This window comes from Pomacea canaliculata, linkage group LG7 (assembly GCF_003073045.1).
Source record: "Pomacea canaliculata isolate SZHN2017 linkage group LG7, ASM307304v1, whole genome shotgun sequence".
NCBI classification, from domain to species: domain Eukaryota; kingdom Metazoa; phylum Mollusca; class Gastropoda; order Architaenioglossa; family Ampullariidae; genus Pomacea; species Pomacea canaliculata.
Window position 1 is genome coordinate 12,297,057 of NC_037596.1, and position 15,270 is coordinate 12,312,326.

Here is a 15,270-nt window from a genome sequence, read left to right on the forward strand (position 1 = left end):
CAATGCTGTGCATATGTACATGATGGACAACAAATATATGTCTAATTAGTACTTCCATATACTTTTTAAAACTGTATTTTTCTGTACTAATAAGCTTATTATATGTTCCATAACGAGTTATTTCAGCAGCATTGCAACTTTTCGCTATGCTTTTCAATATCAACGATATTACAGAAGACGAACTATTTATAAAGCCAAGCTCGTATTTTGTGTGTGTTCCGTCATTGGTTCTGCTCTTCTAATAGACGAGAAATTTCCTCTCGATTAAAGGTGCGCTGCTCATGGGAATTACAGATTAAATGAAGCAGACGCTTTAAGAAGGACCTACTATTCAGATGGTTTTTTGGGGTTGGGGGGGGGTGGTTTGGTTTTTTTATGAGCCAGCAATCAAGGCAGCCAGCCTTGTAAATACATGTCACATACAGAGAAAGTACAGTGAACTCAGGACAGCCAACCCTCATTGTGTTGGTGACAGGCGATACCGTTGCGCCACCGGGATGCCCAGATGGGCTTAGGCTTTATTGTATAGACTGGAATATTTCGGTACAGCTGTTGGTACAGGCTTTGAAGAACTATTTCACATCTATACATGCATATAACTTATTTTCGCTTTTTTATGTTATTACTAGGTAGTTATTACTAGGTAGTATAAATATTACATTGGTTCTGCATTTCTCGTAGAAGAGAATATTTTATGGAAAGGTTTGCTGCCAACGGGAATTACCGATTAAATTAGGTAGAAACTTATGAAAGGTCGGCTTAGGCTTTATTTTATAGACTAAGGCGATGGCCAGCGAAAAGGTAAGTGACACAGGCTTTTAAGGATAATTTCACATACTTCTACCGTGTTATCTTTTAGTAACATCATTCTTTGTATGCTGTATATACTTAAATCTTTTTGTTTGCTATAATTATAGTAGTTTCGATAATGTGTAGTAAAATTCATGTTCTGAGCTAAAAGGATTCATAGCTGACGACTCTCTCTTACTCTCACAGTCTGTTTATGTATTAGTCTTATTTTATATAGTCCCATATTTTTGTGCCATTTATTAAATGTCAACCTAATTAAATGTAATATGTATTTCAGTTACGACACAAGGTGTGTTGCCATTAAAACATATTTATATTATTTTAATAGCTATTTTTTGGAATAATACTTATTATATACTTACAAACTTTTATTAATGTTATCTGCACAAAGAGAAGATGTTTACTTTGATGAAATGAGACATTTACATATGTGCGCTAGAATAGTGTATACCATGTTAACAGTAATTTAATTTACCATGTTAAAAGTCACACAGTTTAATGATGACTGAAACCATTCATTTTAGCAAATTATTTTTTAATGTTTGTTAGACTTTTACAACGTTAATAAAGTTCTCTTTCCCTTATGAGTTTGTATTTTGTATACTCCCTTACAACTAGGGATGCTATTGAATAAATTTAATGCACCCAACAGCCTGTAACCAGTCATCAGCTATCGTGAACAGAGAAGAAGACCTCACCACGCTGACACGTGACTAGCCCTATCACCGACTACAAGCTGGAGGGTAAGAAAACAACTCTTTTAACCATTCTAGTTTGGTACATCCCACCGGCTATGTCAAACTTTCTGTGAGGGTGATATGAGGCTAACCGCCCGCACTTCTCATGACTATTTTTGTGTTTGTGAAACAAGAAAGGGGAAAGACGATTAAAATTCACTGTCACTGGCAATCGCTCAACTTCCCAGAGAGACACGGCAACTTTGGGGGAGTGGAGGCTGCCTCGTTTTAGAAAGGTCCGCTATTCGTATTTTTGTGCTTTTCGGATTTTTTGTGTGTTCAATTTTTCATGTTTTTAAATCATCTTGGACAATATCTGGCCCCAAGAGGTAGCGTTTGATATATATATATAAAACAAGGTTAGGTCGCTCGTTCCCAGAGACAGCGGCATATTGTGTAATAAATAACTAGCACATTTGTATAGCTCCTTTTTCCAGCATCATACTCAAGGTACTTTACATATAGGCATGCAGGCATAACATATTAATTTATACATATATCAATAAAATACTATTAATTAATACATCATATTTAAAGAAGAAGTAAAAATTGTTATTGCTAGGTGCCATGAAACAGGCATTACCCTTTTCTTCCGTGATCCAACATGATAGGATCCAGCAGGCCCGGCATGAAGAGGGCGAGCAAATCGCAAAAACTAAGTATTAGATGGATGTGGAAGACATGCTACTGACAGCAAGTCTGATATAAAACTTGCCGACATGTCACTGCGATGTAGGCAGTGGCTAGGTTCTGTTGTAAAACACAATGGCCTGGTTTATGGACCAGATAATATCACCAATCTTTCAATAAACTCTCCAGACAAACACATTCATCTCAAGAACAGTGCCATTTAGTGTACATCTATCCCAGAGTGGAGGTATCAGTGTTGGTTTGCTTCTAATTGATTGTTTGAACGGTTAAGATAATGTGTGGGGGTGCGTGAAAGATAATATATTTGGATTCTGGAACATTAGTCCCAAAAGACTGTTGGTACACTGGAACAAGAATACCTAGTGACTGAAGTTAAGAATATTATCCGATTAGTCATCAGTGAAAGCTATGTTGTGCAGGACTGCTTTATTAATTTTATGTTTGATCTTCAACCAAGAAATAGAACTTTCTTCAAGACTGTGTTTAAAATTAGATATTGGTAAGGATTGATTGGTGTATTTTTATTAGTTGCTGTAGTTTAAATTTAATAAAATGATGCAGGAGCAAAGAAGGGAAATAATCAAAGCTTCATGTTCCAGTTCCGAATTCCTTTGTTCTTCCCCCTCACTTGCATCCATACCTGCTTTCAAGGAATGTTTGTTTCCTCCGTCCCGACTTACTAATTTTTGGACAGAGGTGTAAATTAATAACTCTGATTTTTTCTTTATAGTATTGGTGTATTTTTCTCCTAATGTTTCCCAAGGTAATATGTGAGACATTGCTGACATCAATCCCATCTACTCAGAGCGCAGTAAGCATCATCACCTGACAGGTCAAACCCAGGTGACTCAACATAAGCTGAATCTTCACAAGACTTGTGATTGGATGTCTGTCGACTGAAAAGTTGCATTCTTTGTATACATAGGTTAGCCTTTCTTCGAAACCTTTGTAATTTATTTTGATATTTGACATGGCCATTTTTGTTTTTACATATTTAACAAATCTTTTTATCACATATCGAAAATGCTTAAGTCTCCCTTTACCTAAACATACGACACTGATTAGCCATCAAGGTTGAAGTACACCTACCATTGGTTTTAAAAAAAGATTTTATTGTTTTAGTAAATTTGGATGAAATGCTCAGCTTAATGTGTAGTTTCATTAAGATCCTTTCTTCGAATAAAACGACATTATAAAAACAGATTTACCTTTAAGCATCAAACTGATTTTTGGAAAGTGCTATTTTTATCTTATCAGAAAAACTATTATTATAAAATTAAAAGCCAATTTACAAGTAATATTCATATTATATTTTTTGTGTTTGTGTATATTGCAGCTATTTCCACCATGAGCTGTGAAGTTAGGAACGAAAAGTGTCCGTTTCAAATACAATGCTTATTTCCCACTAATGCTGATGATAAACGACCTTTTACTCTTTACTTTTATTCTTCCCAGGGAAGTCAAGGTAAGGAATTGGAGAGCCATATCCCTCACTGTCCATCTATCCGATCCTCATCCATGTTATATAAACTACTAAAATAAGTTATTTTTAATTAGGTCAATGCTTTTTTGTTGGCCCATAGCTTTCACAAGAAAATTCCTCTTAAATGAGACATTAAAATGAGTAACAAACTAATACAACAAAAGCTAAATAAAACATATATCTATCTTCAGTTTGTAATTTCTTCTTCTGGGGCGGAGGATGACAGTTTCACTCCAAATCTTTCGGTGTCTTTTAATTAATAGTCAGCTTACCATTAAAGTGTCAAGTCGTTCCTCGTTATCTGCTCTTCTGCTATCTCATCATTTTCATCTAGTATCAGGGAGTCTGAGACCCCAGATTCCGTATGTCCAAACCTAGCTAAATAATTCAAGACTATGCAAACTGTAAGCTCATTGTTTGGTATTGGAGAGAAATAAAGTGAAATTATTCAAGGTGTTTGAAACATCCGTATGATGGTCGGACTTGATTGGATAACAGCGGGGTCTCTGTCTCCCAGACCAGTATCTTGTGTAAAACTCAGACATCAGGGAAATGTTATACACCTTTTTGAAAAGTCTCAAATTGAAGATTGTAGTATAAATTTTGTTTTCATCTACTTGATAAACAATCTATACTGTCTAAATTATTCGTAAACCATCTAAACCCTTTTTAATTAACATTTTTACATTTTTACACAGAACGAGTACTTGGCTGTGCGTACAACGGAAACCATACATGCTTTCACAAAAATGGATTCGAGATCACACATAAAGGTTTTAACGATGCCACCATCACAGTTCCTGACACATTTGCAACAAGCAATGGTTCATTTGTTTGCAAGAAAGGATACATTGATACGTTTAAAAATTGTTCGTACCATCCTTCAGGTAAGATTTTCTCGAGTTGTAAAATATGGTTTTGGAACACAAGGCTGCAACGTTAAATGGCTAACAGACTAACATGTCAAATGTTAAATGAAGTTTAAAGCTCCTGGCTCATTTTGTAACAAATTACTCAATTTTAATTATTTGTTTTGAGAGAATTCAATATAGATCAAAACCTTTTCGTGAGGTTTAAACAGATCTGCAGGGAGTTCGGTGAATTTTTCATATTTGATACAGTCAGCTTGTAAGTTCTTTAAAATCGTAAAACGTAGGGTACCCAGACCATAAAATAGAAAAAGATGTAAACAAAGAACAGAATACAAAAATACTCTAAAGAATTTATAGAAAAAGAGTAGGATGTTTTGCTGTAAAAGGGTAACTTCTTACACAGCGATGATGGATTTTATAATTTTTATATTTTTAATTCTTTTACATACATTGTAATGAATCGATGTTGATACTTACATTTAAAATACTATTAATGCTTGCAGAAAAAGGAAAACAAAAAAAGAGAAAAATCCTCAAGTGTGAAGCGTGATTACCCATCACGAACAACAGATATTACCAAATATTAGTGGCTATGAAAATATAATTTTACAGTGCGGGAATTAAATATAAACAAGAAAAAAGAACGAATTGTAATACAATCAGAAAAAATGCGTACTGCCATCGTAGTACACATTCAAACTACCTTTCCTATCTACAGCACACCTGATAGCCATGGAACTAGGCTTTTGCCAACAGTGAAGTGATCTCCATTGCTATGATGGTTATCATTCTGAGTTCCCTAACTACACCCCATGATCTTTTGATAACAAGATAATAATCTTGTAGTTCTCAGGACCTAATATGAAATATGCAGGGTGAAATATAAAATGTGTTACACGTGAAAGCCCAGCCTTTGTTATGTGGCCCCTTTGTAAGATCTGATATATATCGGACTGCAAGAGAACTTTACTACGTGGTCAATTAACGTCTGTTCTCTAAAAGCAAAAGTATTAACTATGCGGATACAAAAAACGGAAGAAGCATACATAATGTTATTTTTTCAGTTGTATACCATTGTATTGAAACCAGTTTTCCCATTAAGTTTAATACCCGGATCTAGTATTATGCATTGCTCATTTTTTTTCAGAAATCTGCAATACTATTAGCAGCACTGAGTCTGGAATCGGTCTTGAGACGACTACAAAAGGTAGGTACATATTAATAAAATAAATGTCTTAGTCTCTTGATGGTTTATCAAACACTGCCAAGACAACAAAGTTCTTTCTTAAAAGCATGACTTCATTATCTGGAAGGCTTTTTAAACTTTAGCTCTGCTCTGCTTTAGCTCTTCTTGCTCTTTTCAAAGAAATATTTCTTTTATAAATACATGTACAAGGAAACAGATTAAGCACCAGTCACCATTAAACAGATAAAGAGGTAGATGACATAACATACTTTATATGTTTATGCGCATGAGACAATGTTTACTCATCTGTAACTGTGTTCTGCTGTGTCACATCACCGCCTCATCTTCATGCTTTGGTTTTTTTTTTCACTTGACTGGGACTTCCTGTGCAGTGCACTATGGTAATGGGGAAGCTCGTTGTACTAGTAGACTGTTATTACTGTACAACACCTTGAGTCCTGCTGATGTTGGAGGAACGCGCTATATAAATGTGCTTCTTCTTATTATTATTTTGTTATCAACATACTGTGTACATATACAAGTGTGTACAAAGTAACAAGGAACACATTTTTATTCTGCCCCTTCCTCTTGTTCTCTCCCCTATACCCTATACTCTCCTTAGGTCAATTGTGTGTGCTAACAGTGTGCACAAACGTGATTAAAAAAACTATGTATGAACAAGATAACAAATTCATGTAAAGTTTTACATATGTTTGATTTAATAAAATCCTGACTGCTTATGTATACCGGTCACCGTGCACCACTTTTTTTCATTCTCTAGGAAAATACCTCCCGATCATAGGTAATGATTTCTGTTTTCTCAAATGGTGCTCTAACTTTATGTTGTTTAGGACATGTAAAGTCAGAGCACGCACTCACATACACACACGTCCACACACACATGTTTATACAAAATAGGCAGGTGATGGTCAGTAGTCAATACGTTGATGTGTTCACAGTGGAGACGCATGTGATACACCTCAAACTGATGTAGATGAACTTTGCTGTCTCTCTCTCTCCTCACTAATATTCACGCGCTTAAAATACAGTTGGAAGGCAACCGGTATTGAAGTGCACCACATACAAATTGAGGATATTGGTTATTTTTAATTATATGCTACAGTGAGTGAAATGTCTGAAACTTGTATTCTTACCAGTATTGCGACGTTACCCACCTTTTTCCTTTTCTAAATCTGTCTTTATGCATTGATAGTAAAAAAGATTATAACTAATGACAATAGCTAGGGCTGATATCGACAGGAAGCTAAGAGCCGTGAAAAATGATTGAAAGAGCTTACTTACTAGAATGTAATAAATGCACGTCCTACCTTTCTGCATTAAGTAAATAGAAGATGTTACCTGTCTTTAGTGCGTGTAGGTTTCTTTTGTGTATTAGAAAGTACAAAAAAGAATTATATGAGGAAAAGAGAGATGGAGATGTGAGTGGCTGTAATTAGAAAGAAAATAGCAAAGCCTGAAACATTAGGAGCCCTAACTAGCCTTTTTCACTATACAAACGTGAATACATATAAATATTCAAGCTTCTCTTTAAGTTTGTTCATAGTTTCCTTATTTCCAGAAACAAAGTGTAAACTATAAGGTGTATAATTTTTGTTTTCAACCTTAAGGCACCCTGACTTCTTACTTTTATTCAATTATTACCTTATTCATTTTAAGTATTTTTACAATTATGTAACTGTGAACTAAACTGCGTATATTTGTAATATAGAACTATAAACAGAACAGCATCAAAGTCGTGAATATTTACGAAGAATCCACGGGATTTTGAACTGCTAGAAGCAGTCCGATACAAGTAATTCAAACATTTTAATGTGGTAAACAAAGAGGGTGATACAATGTAAATACCCTTTCAGATGACTGTAAAAGTCAAACGAAGATTGCCAATTGCTACAAATTACTATATAGTTGTATTATTATCCATCAAACTAAACCAGAACTAAATGTATTAGTTATAAGGAGGGTTTTTTGGTGTAAAATCAATTTTTTTTTTGAAAAATGACTAGCGGGCAATTAATTTTGGTGACTCAAATCAATAAAGCCTAGTCTGCACTTTCGGTAGGCTTGGATTGGATTGTCAGTATTAATGATTGTTACTTTTGCAGTTATTGAGCATTTTAGGTACCGTTCCATAAATTAAGATGCTGCATGGTATTTAAGAGAAAGAAGATAAGAGAAAGTAGACACCCTACTCGTTCTATTGGGCGCTTAGGCATTAAAAACTTTTTGAAAATAGTTGTGCTAACCCATTCTTCCGTTTAAATTAAAACGCATTGTATTGTTTTGTTTATTTATGTATTATTACTTGTGCATAATAGTTTTTTTTCATTAAAGAGATAATGCAGCTAATTTAGCATTGCATGTTTCAATCACTGACATTTGCTTCAAATTTTAGGTGTTGACTTCACTTTAACCACTGAACAGGTCGGAAATAAAGGCAAGTAGTTCTAGTAATAATAATAATAACAATAACAATAATGGGTATTTGTAATGCGCAGCACCACGACCAAGGTAGATCGCACTCAAACATGTAACATGTTACGTATTGAAGTAACAAAACAAACATTAGCATTGCCTACCCGAATAGAAAAAGCAGTGACGGTTAAACTCTGGTTCTCCTATTTGAAAAAAATTAAAGCTTTTGCTTTTCCCTCATTTTATTTTCTCTTGTGGATCATGCATTATCAAATATCAGAAATAGGGTCTTGGATGCTCTGGATAGCTGCGAGTGCCTGAGAAGGAGAACATCAGGTGTACAGCTGAGTGTCAACAGCAAAGGATTGATCAGATATTTAGTGAGATTAAATTAGAGTAGTTAGTGGATTATGGACATGATAAAGAGTATGGGACCAAGTACAGAACCTTTGGGGACCCATGAGCGTATAGAGACTGGTGAAGACACGCAGCCATGCACTATAACTGAGTTTTATCTGAGAGATATTTGACTGAAATCGGTCAAGTGTGAACCTGAGATGCCATAGAGAATAATTAGTCTATGAATGAGAGTAGTGTGGTCTATACTGTCAAAGAAATTAGACAGGTCTAAGATGGGGAGAAATGAGATGTCACCTCTATTAAGAACTGACAAAATGTCGTTTGTCACCTTGGGCAGGGCAGTCTCAGTGCTATGAAAAAGGCGATAAGTGGATTGTGATGGAGAAGCAAATTTTCAGAGTTAAGATAGCATAAAAATTGCTTGAGAACTACTTTCGCGAATATTTCGAAAAAAAATGTCGTTTTAGACTAGGTGGTAATTGTTTCACTAAGGCTGTTTTGAAGGTAGTTGAGAAGATGCCAGAGGACAAGCTATCATTTACTATTTCTGTGAGGGCAGAAAGTAGGACGTGAAGGTAGTCTACCAGTAATAGGGTTGGATTTGGGTCCAGGGGACAAGTTGTGGATTTTGAATGGAGTAGGATGGTCCTAAGCTCACTTTGCGAGATTTGATGAAAGGAAGAAAAAGATAACTTTAGCCTTGTCAGATTGTCGACGTGGGCAGCAGAGCTGAAGGGTGCACAGGCAGTTGATCATGTTTAAGCCAACTGTGAGCTTAGGAGCTGTTGCCAATGGTATTGCGAAATGTATTAATGATGACCTTGTGCTGAAACGCTTTTTAAAAATAATTAGTCAGCATAGTGATGAACAACACATTACTACAGAGGTTTAAAAACCCGAACCGTAGATTTAACCAGTTAAAAGGTAAATAAAATTAGATAGGCAAATACTTTCATGCCTGCATTCAGTTTTGAATACCACATTAGGTTATTTGAAGGAAACTTTAAAACAAAATGGATACTCTATCTAGATGATTTAATTTAGCAACTTGTTAAACTAAGAAAAAAATCCAAAGTACTTGCTTTTTACTGTTATAAACTTTACAAAGGAGATCTACAAAGGATGTGTTTATAGTCATTTGTCACAAGTACATGTACAGTAAACAATAAAAAGAGCTATTTAGAGGCCTTTTTCATTCCAGAGGTCTTTAAGAAAATGTTTTGGTTTTTTGGTTTGTTTTTGATGTGTGAGATTTTCTTCTGGAGCTCTAACTTTTATGGTGATATGTGTTTCTGTTCTTTCAGATGTCAGTCCTGCAGTTCTTGCTGGTGTGATTCTAGGATTAATCACCGTCATTGCGCTTATCATCGTCATCGTCTGTCTGCTGCTCAGGAAATACAGACCTAAGAGTACGACTGCATTTTCCTCACTTGATATTATGAAATCACAGTTTAAATGAAAACACGAGTAAAAAATTGGTTTCTTTATGATCGGGTTAATTTCCTTTTTAAATAATAGTTTCCTAAACATGAGTAGATAATTATTCTTAATTTTCAATATGTCTTGGAACATCAGCATTCTCACCTGCCACTAGAAAAGCATTGAAATACCTGCTAAGCAGGAGAGTTTAGTTCGGTACAAGTAGTATTTTTAACAGGGAGTCAGTTAAGCAAATCTCTCATGTCTTCAAGTAAAATAAACATCGCCACGATTGTGTTAAAGAAGCGATTTTGCGCCAGAAAATAAAAAGGCTGATTTTGAAATACAACTTTACAGATTAGAAGCTTTAATTAAACACAAAAATAAATAAATACAAAGGTATAAAAACCGAATTCACTCGAGAAAGTAGTAAAAAAAGCAGAGATCTGATCTGTGTTTACATCTTTGAACAAACATAATCCAGTGGCATTTGTAGTCAGCAGCCAGTGTCTTTAGGTAATGACAGTAAGTACAAACTCCATCTGAATGTTGAAGAGAACATCCAGCAACATTACATAGTGTGCTGGTCTGTTTTCTTTTACCACTGATTGCATACTTTTTTCTTTAAATTCAGTGTTTTCAGAGGAAATTTGAGCAATACTAACCTTTTGTTACTTCCTATTTTCTCGACTAATCTAAAAATGCATAAGATAACACTATTAATATACTTACCAAGTCTTTTCGTCCTAAACTACCACTACAATATTTTTTCTGATACTTTACTGTCTATTTTCATTGATTTTCTCCGACGGCTTGGGCTAATTCTTAATATGGTTAAAAACTATGCACATATGATTTCTTAATTGAACTAAATTTGAAATAAAATATTAGAAAAAAGCATATTTCTTTTTGAAGCTTTAGCAGTCAGATCATGCGAAAAAATATAGTCTTCAAGTAGTCATACATTAGTAACTAATGTATGTATTGTATTTTGAAACAAAATTTCATATTAAAAAAAATTTGTTTTAGGTTATGGGCGTTCCAAGAAATCTCCAATGTAAGTTGAATGCTTTCGAGTCTCGTTAACTGTAATCTATGTGACATGACCACAATAAAATCTCGTTTTTATTTTTTTCATTTAATCTATGTGACAAGACCACAATGAAAATGAGATTTTACTGTAATTGGATACTTGTATGCCACTCAGTAAAAAATCCTCTGTATCAGACAGTTTTTCATTAGTGTCCTGATCAATTGACTAAAGAGTGACGGGACCCTGTACTTGACTACAATAGTATTTTATTTTAAATGAAAAAAAAAAGACTTACAGAAAATGGTACAAAGGCGACATGTAAAATAGCATTTCATGTGAGCAAATCAGTGAAGTACAACCAATCTCAAGATGTCTAACAATGTCTATCAACCCAGTTCTCCTAACAAGAGAACTTTTTTCTCCTCTCTAAACTCATATTCTAACCGAATGGCTAATAAAAGTGTGAAGCAACAGAAGAAGTCCCGATCAAGATGGGACAGTGCCAAAGTTATTTATCCAGGTGCTTAACACCATATAAATGTTATATCTATACCCTTGAGGCAGTACTCTGTACACTCACTCAATCATTCCAATGCACATAAATCATAACATATCATTTTTGACTAGCTCTGAAACATGTACAGTAACCACACATCTTGCTTTGTTTAGATACACCGTTGCTACACCAGTCATCGTTAGCGACGAATACAACAAAGTCTTTCTTTGGAAAGAAAACAACCATGTAAACCAACTGACGACTGACCCTGCATCACCTAGCTTCAATGGAGGCATTGTGGAAACAAAGGACCTGCTCCACTGGTATGGAAAAACACTGTTCACAATTGGTTTAAACATATTGTAAAGAATTTGAATAATGAACAAAAGGGTTACCTACCTTGTCGTAAATTGTCCGTAAATAACGCGTAACTATGGAGATACAATACCTCTGTGGTGTGCTTCCTTGCGTGCAAGAGCACATCAGTATGTGTGTATTAGAATATATTGATGAATGCAGGTGAATATTTCTTGATATTATCTATTCTCTAGGGACGTAAGAGTGAGAATATAAAAAGACTGTACTCTTCAGATGATAGTATCAACGACGATCTCGGTTGTCAGCAATCTGAAAATACAATCTAAATAATTGTTGGCATTATAAACAACTTGCAAAGTTATAGGTGCTCACCACCGTAGAAAGCAGACCGTTTCTCATCACAGCGAATATCCAGTTTTTGTTTCTCTCTTTGTTCTCAGCACTAAACTGTTCTCAAACTAAGCTCATTTTTTGTACTCACACTGCACCTTTGCCATCTTCTTGTTTTCTTTCTTGTCCATAAGATCTTAAGATCTATTGATTTTGTTTTTAAATTGTTTCGTTTTTTATAGGGATGACGAACTAACCATCAATGCGCCGACGGCAAACGCCGACCAGGAGCACACATCTACTGACAACGAGAACAATGGCGATTCTTGGTGGAAATTGTGATGAAATGAAGGCGGCTGTAGAGGGATGGTGTTACCATCCGAGGGGAAAGGGGTCTCTTTAGCTGGCTCGCTCCGCCCGCTTTCGCCCTCACACTCAGTCACCCGCCCGTTCACACGTCCGCACGCGTAACGACTAATAGCCACTCTCACCCACGTGCGCAAACACACAACTGACAAGACAGTTGTACAGATTATATAATTATAATTGAAACAAAAAAGCAAATTAGGTTGACGTGAAAACAGTTACAGAAGAATGGATTTAGAGATAATTTGATCTTACGTCAGTATGTGCATATATGTCCGGACACACGATCCGCCTCTGACCCACAGTTCACAGTTTTAGAATATAGTGGGTCCTCCTCGAACACGAACTGTCCTTGTTCGTTGAAGATTACCGCTCACCTACCTTGTCCTTTGTTTCCTGAAGATGAGTGCAGCTGGCTGCATGCACCTTATCTTCTAGATGATTTCTTGCCACTGTCCCACCACAGTTGCCCCAGGCAAAGGATGCAGCGACGATGCTCGGAGTAGAGATGTCTTGTATGCTGAACGTTGTTTCCTGAAGATGGGTGCAGCTGCCTGCATGCACCTGGTCTTCTGGTTGATTTCTTGCCACTGCTCCACCGCAGTTGCCCCAGGCAATAGATGCAGCGACGATACACGTAGCAGAGGTGACTTGTATGCTGGTCTGTAGGTGACCACACTGGACCGGTGGCACGGTGGGGTCTGCCAGCCGCTGCCTCGCACGTCTTGCTGCCGGACACAGTTAACTCCCCGCTTGTCCAGGGGAAAAATCAGCCTCTTGGTTACAGTGCACACCCTCCTCTCTTTATAACCACAAATGCCAGCAGGTAGTGATACGTTCTGACTGAACGGGCTTCCCTGTTTCAGACCTGCTGCCTGCGACTGAATAACACTCAGAGACGACGTCTCTGCTGGAACACGAGGGAAAAAGCCCCGACTACACATCTACCCTAAATTATATACTAAGAGGACACGTGACTACTCGCCACTCAATCTACCAGGTCCTGACGCTATCGCTCTAACACTAAAACAACTACTGACTGCGCTATTCTCAGGTACCTGTGACATCTACCGTTCCTTTCTCTCACGATCGGCCACATCAACCTCTGACTTCCGCGACCCTCAGTCGGATTCTCTCATTCAGCCGGTATATAAAAAAGTAATTCGAAGGTGGGGGGAGGGAAAGTAAATAACACATAAGCAAACGGGATATTTTGTTTCTATCATAATTTAGGAACGCCTTTCTATCTTTCGCCACTTTTCCTTCTGATTTGAAGAACTGGATGATCTGAATAATTAGGCCAGAAAGACTTTTTAAGAGATTATGTTGTAAAAAGTAATGCAGATAGCAGAGAGGTATTTTGATGCTTAATTTTCCCGGTGATAAAGTAAGTGATATATGAGAGGCTAACGGATGAATATATTTTATCCAAAGAAAAAATTGTGTAACACAACAGTAATGGGGGAAAGACGGTACACCTAGTCTCTTGAACAACGTTTTCTGTCATGATATCAGTTCTTCTTTACAAAGAAACTGAAGCTATCCTGATTACTTCCTACTGCGTGTATCTAGTCACTGTTTACAACCTCTAGAGAGCTTTTTATAGATTGCAAATATGCATCATTAAGTTGTTGCAAGATTTTATTGCATATGTAAATATTTGAAATCTTAATTTTTAGCATGGTACAGACGACTGTATCCGTCACATGATTGTTTCTCTGCCGTTTTAAGCCTGACTTTATCGCCTGATATGTGTACTTGATATGTTTGAGAGAACAGACTTCCTACTTTATCTCTCATACAATATCTTATACAGACTCTTGACCAGAGTAGTGTGCGGGCAATATACATGGTACGCTGGTGATGAGGTTAATCTTTAAGAAAAGTGGGAATCGTCTGGTTTACTGTGTGCCCCAGCTAAGAGAGTGACTGTGATAAGAATCCCTCATGTCTTCTGGGTTAAGTATATTCCAATTACTTCCCTTAACACATTTTTCCTAGAATTTCTTATGTTTATGCTTCCCCAAATCCAACCCCTCGTCCATGGTCGTGGGAGGTGAAAATGGTCAGAGTAAAGATTTTTATCCGAAATGAACGGCTAACGGGGCTCTGGTGAAAGTTCTCCTGGCCTAGAAATCCAGGACTGGATCTCAAAATGCTCAAATAACAAACAGGAGAGATGTACTAACATAGGGGATGAGGATTGGCGTCTTCCACCGAGCCAGCATCTAAAGCTAAATGAGGGCAAGGCTGCCAGTCCTGTAAACAGATGCCACATACAAAGAGAGAACAGTGTTATCGAGACGAGAACTTAACCCAGAGCAGCCAGCCCTGAATGCATTGGTGACAGGCGCTAACCCTTGTATATCGAGACAGCCCTATACCAGTGACAACACCTTATCCTACATTTAATGTAGCACATGCTTTTATAATATCAGATATACCAATTATTTAGTCAGTACTATAAGATAAATATAATTTCTTTTGTGGTGAAATTTTTAAAAGTTGTAAAATTTGTGCTAGGTTTTTGTAGTCTTTTTCTTCACAATGCAATTTATTTTCACTTTGTATTCCGTCAGTTACTGGCACAGCGTAAAACTCCAACTAACTTTTTTTCACAATACTGACATGTACAACGCTCACAATCATACATATAAATAGCTGGAGATTTAAACAACATACAAACACACAAATATCATAGTATACACATAAGATAATAGAACCTACGAACAGGGCAATCTAATACAATATAAAGTTTTATTACAAATAGTACCGT

General features: G+C 36.4%; 1 protein-coding gene across 3 annotated transcripts; it reads left to right on the top strand.

The window, feature by feature from the left end:
• The first annotated feature begins 500 nt into the window (after positions 1-500).
• LOC112568072 lies at positions 501-13,877 on the top strand. Of its 3 annotated transcripts, none has more exons than XM_025245095.1 (11): positions 502-801; positions 1,429-1,553; positions 2,962-3,123; positions 3,535-3,663; positions 4,380-4,568; positions 5,701-5,760; positions 8,153-8,194; positions 9,837-9,941; positions 10,981-11,008; positions 11,654-11,803; positions 12,371-13,877. In XM_025245095.1, the coding sequence occupies exons 4-11, from the start codon at positions 3,546-3,548 to the stop codon at positions 12,468-12,470; spliced, it is 792 nt and encodes a 263-aa protein (XP_025100880.1). In that variant the 5' UTR covers positions 502-801; positions 1,429-1,553; positions 2,962-3,123; positions 3,535-3,545; the 3' UTR covers positions 12,471-13,877. The 3 variants fall into 3 exon arrangements, with proteins under 3 accessions (XP_025100881.1, XP_025100880.1, XP_025100879.1); XM_025245094.1 differs by having other exon boundaries at positions 1,463-1,553; XM_025245096.1 differs by lacking the exon at positions 8,153-8,194 and having other exon boundaries at positions 501-801; positions 1,463-1,553.
• Positions 13,878-15,270: the final 1,393 nt, after the last annotated feature.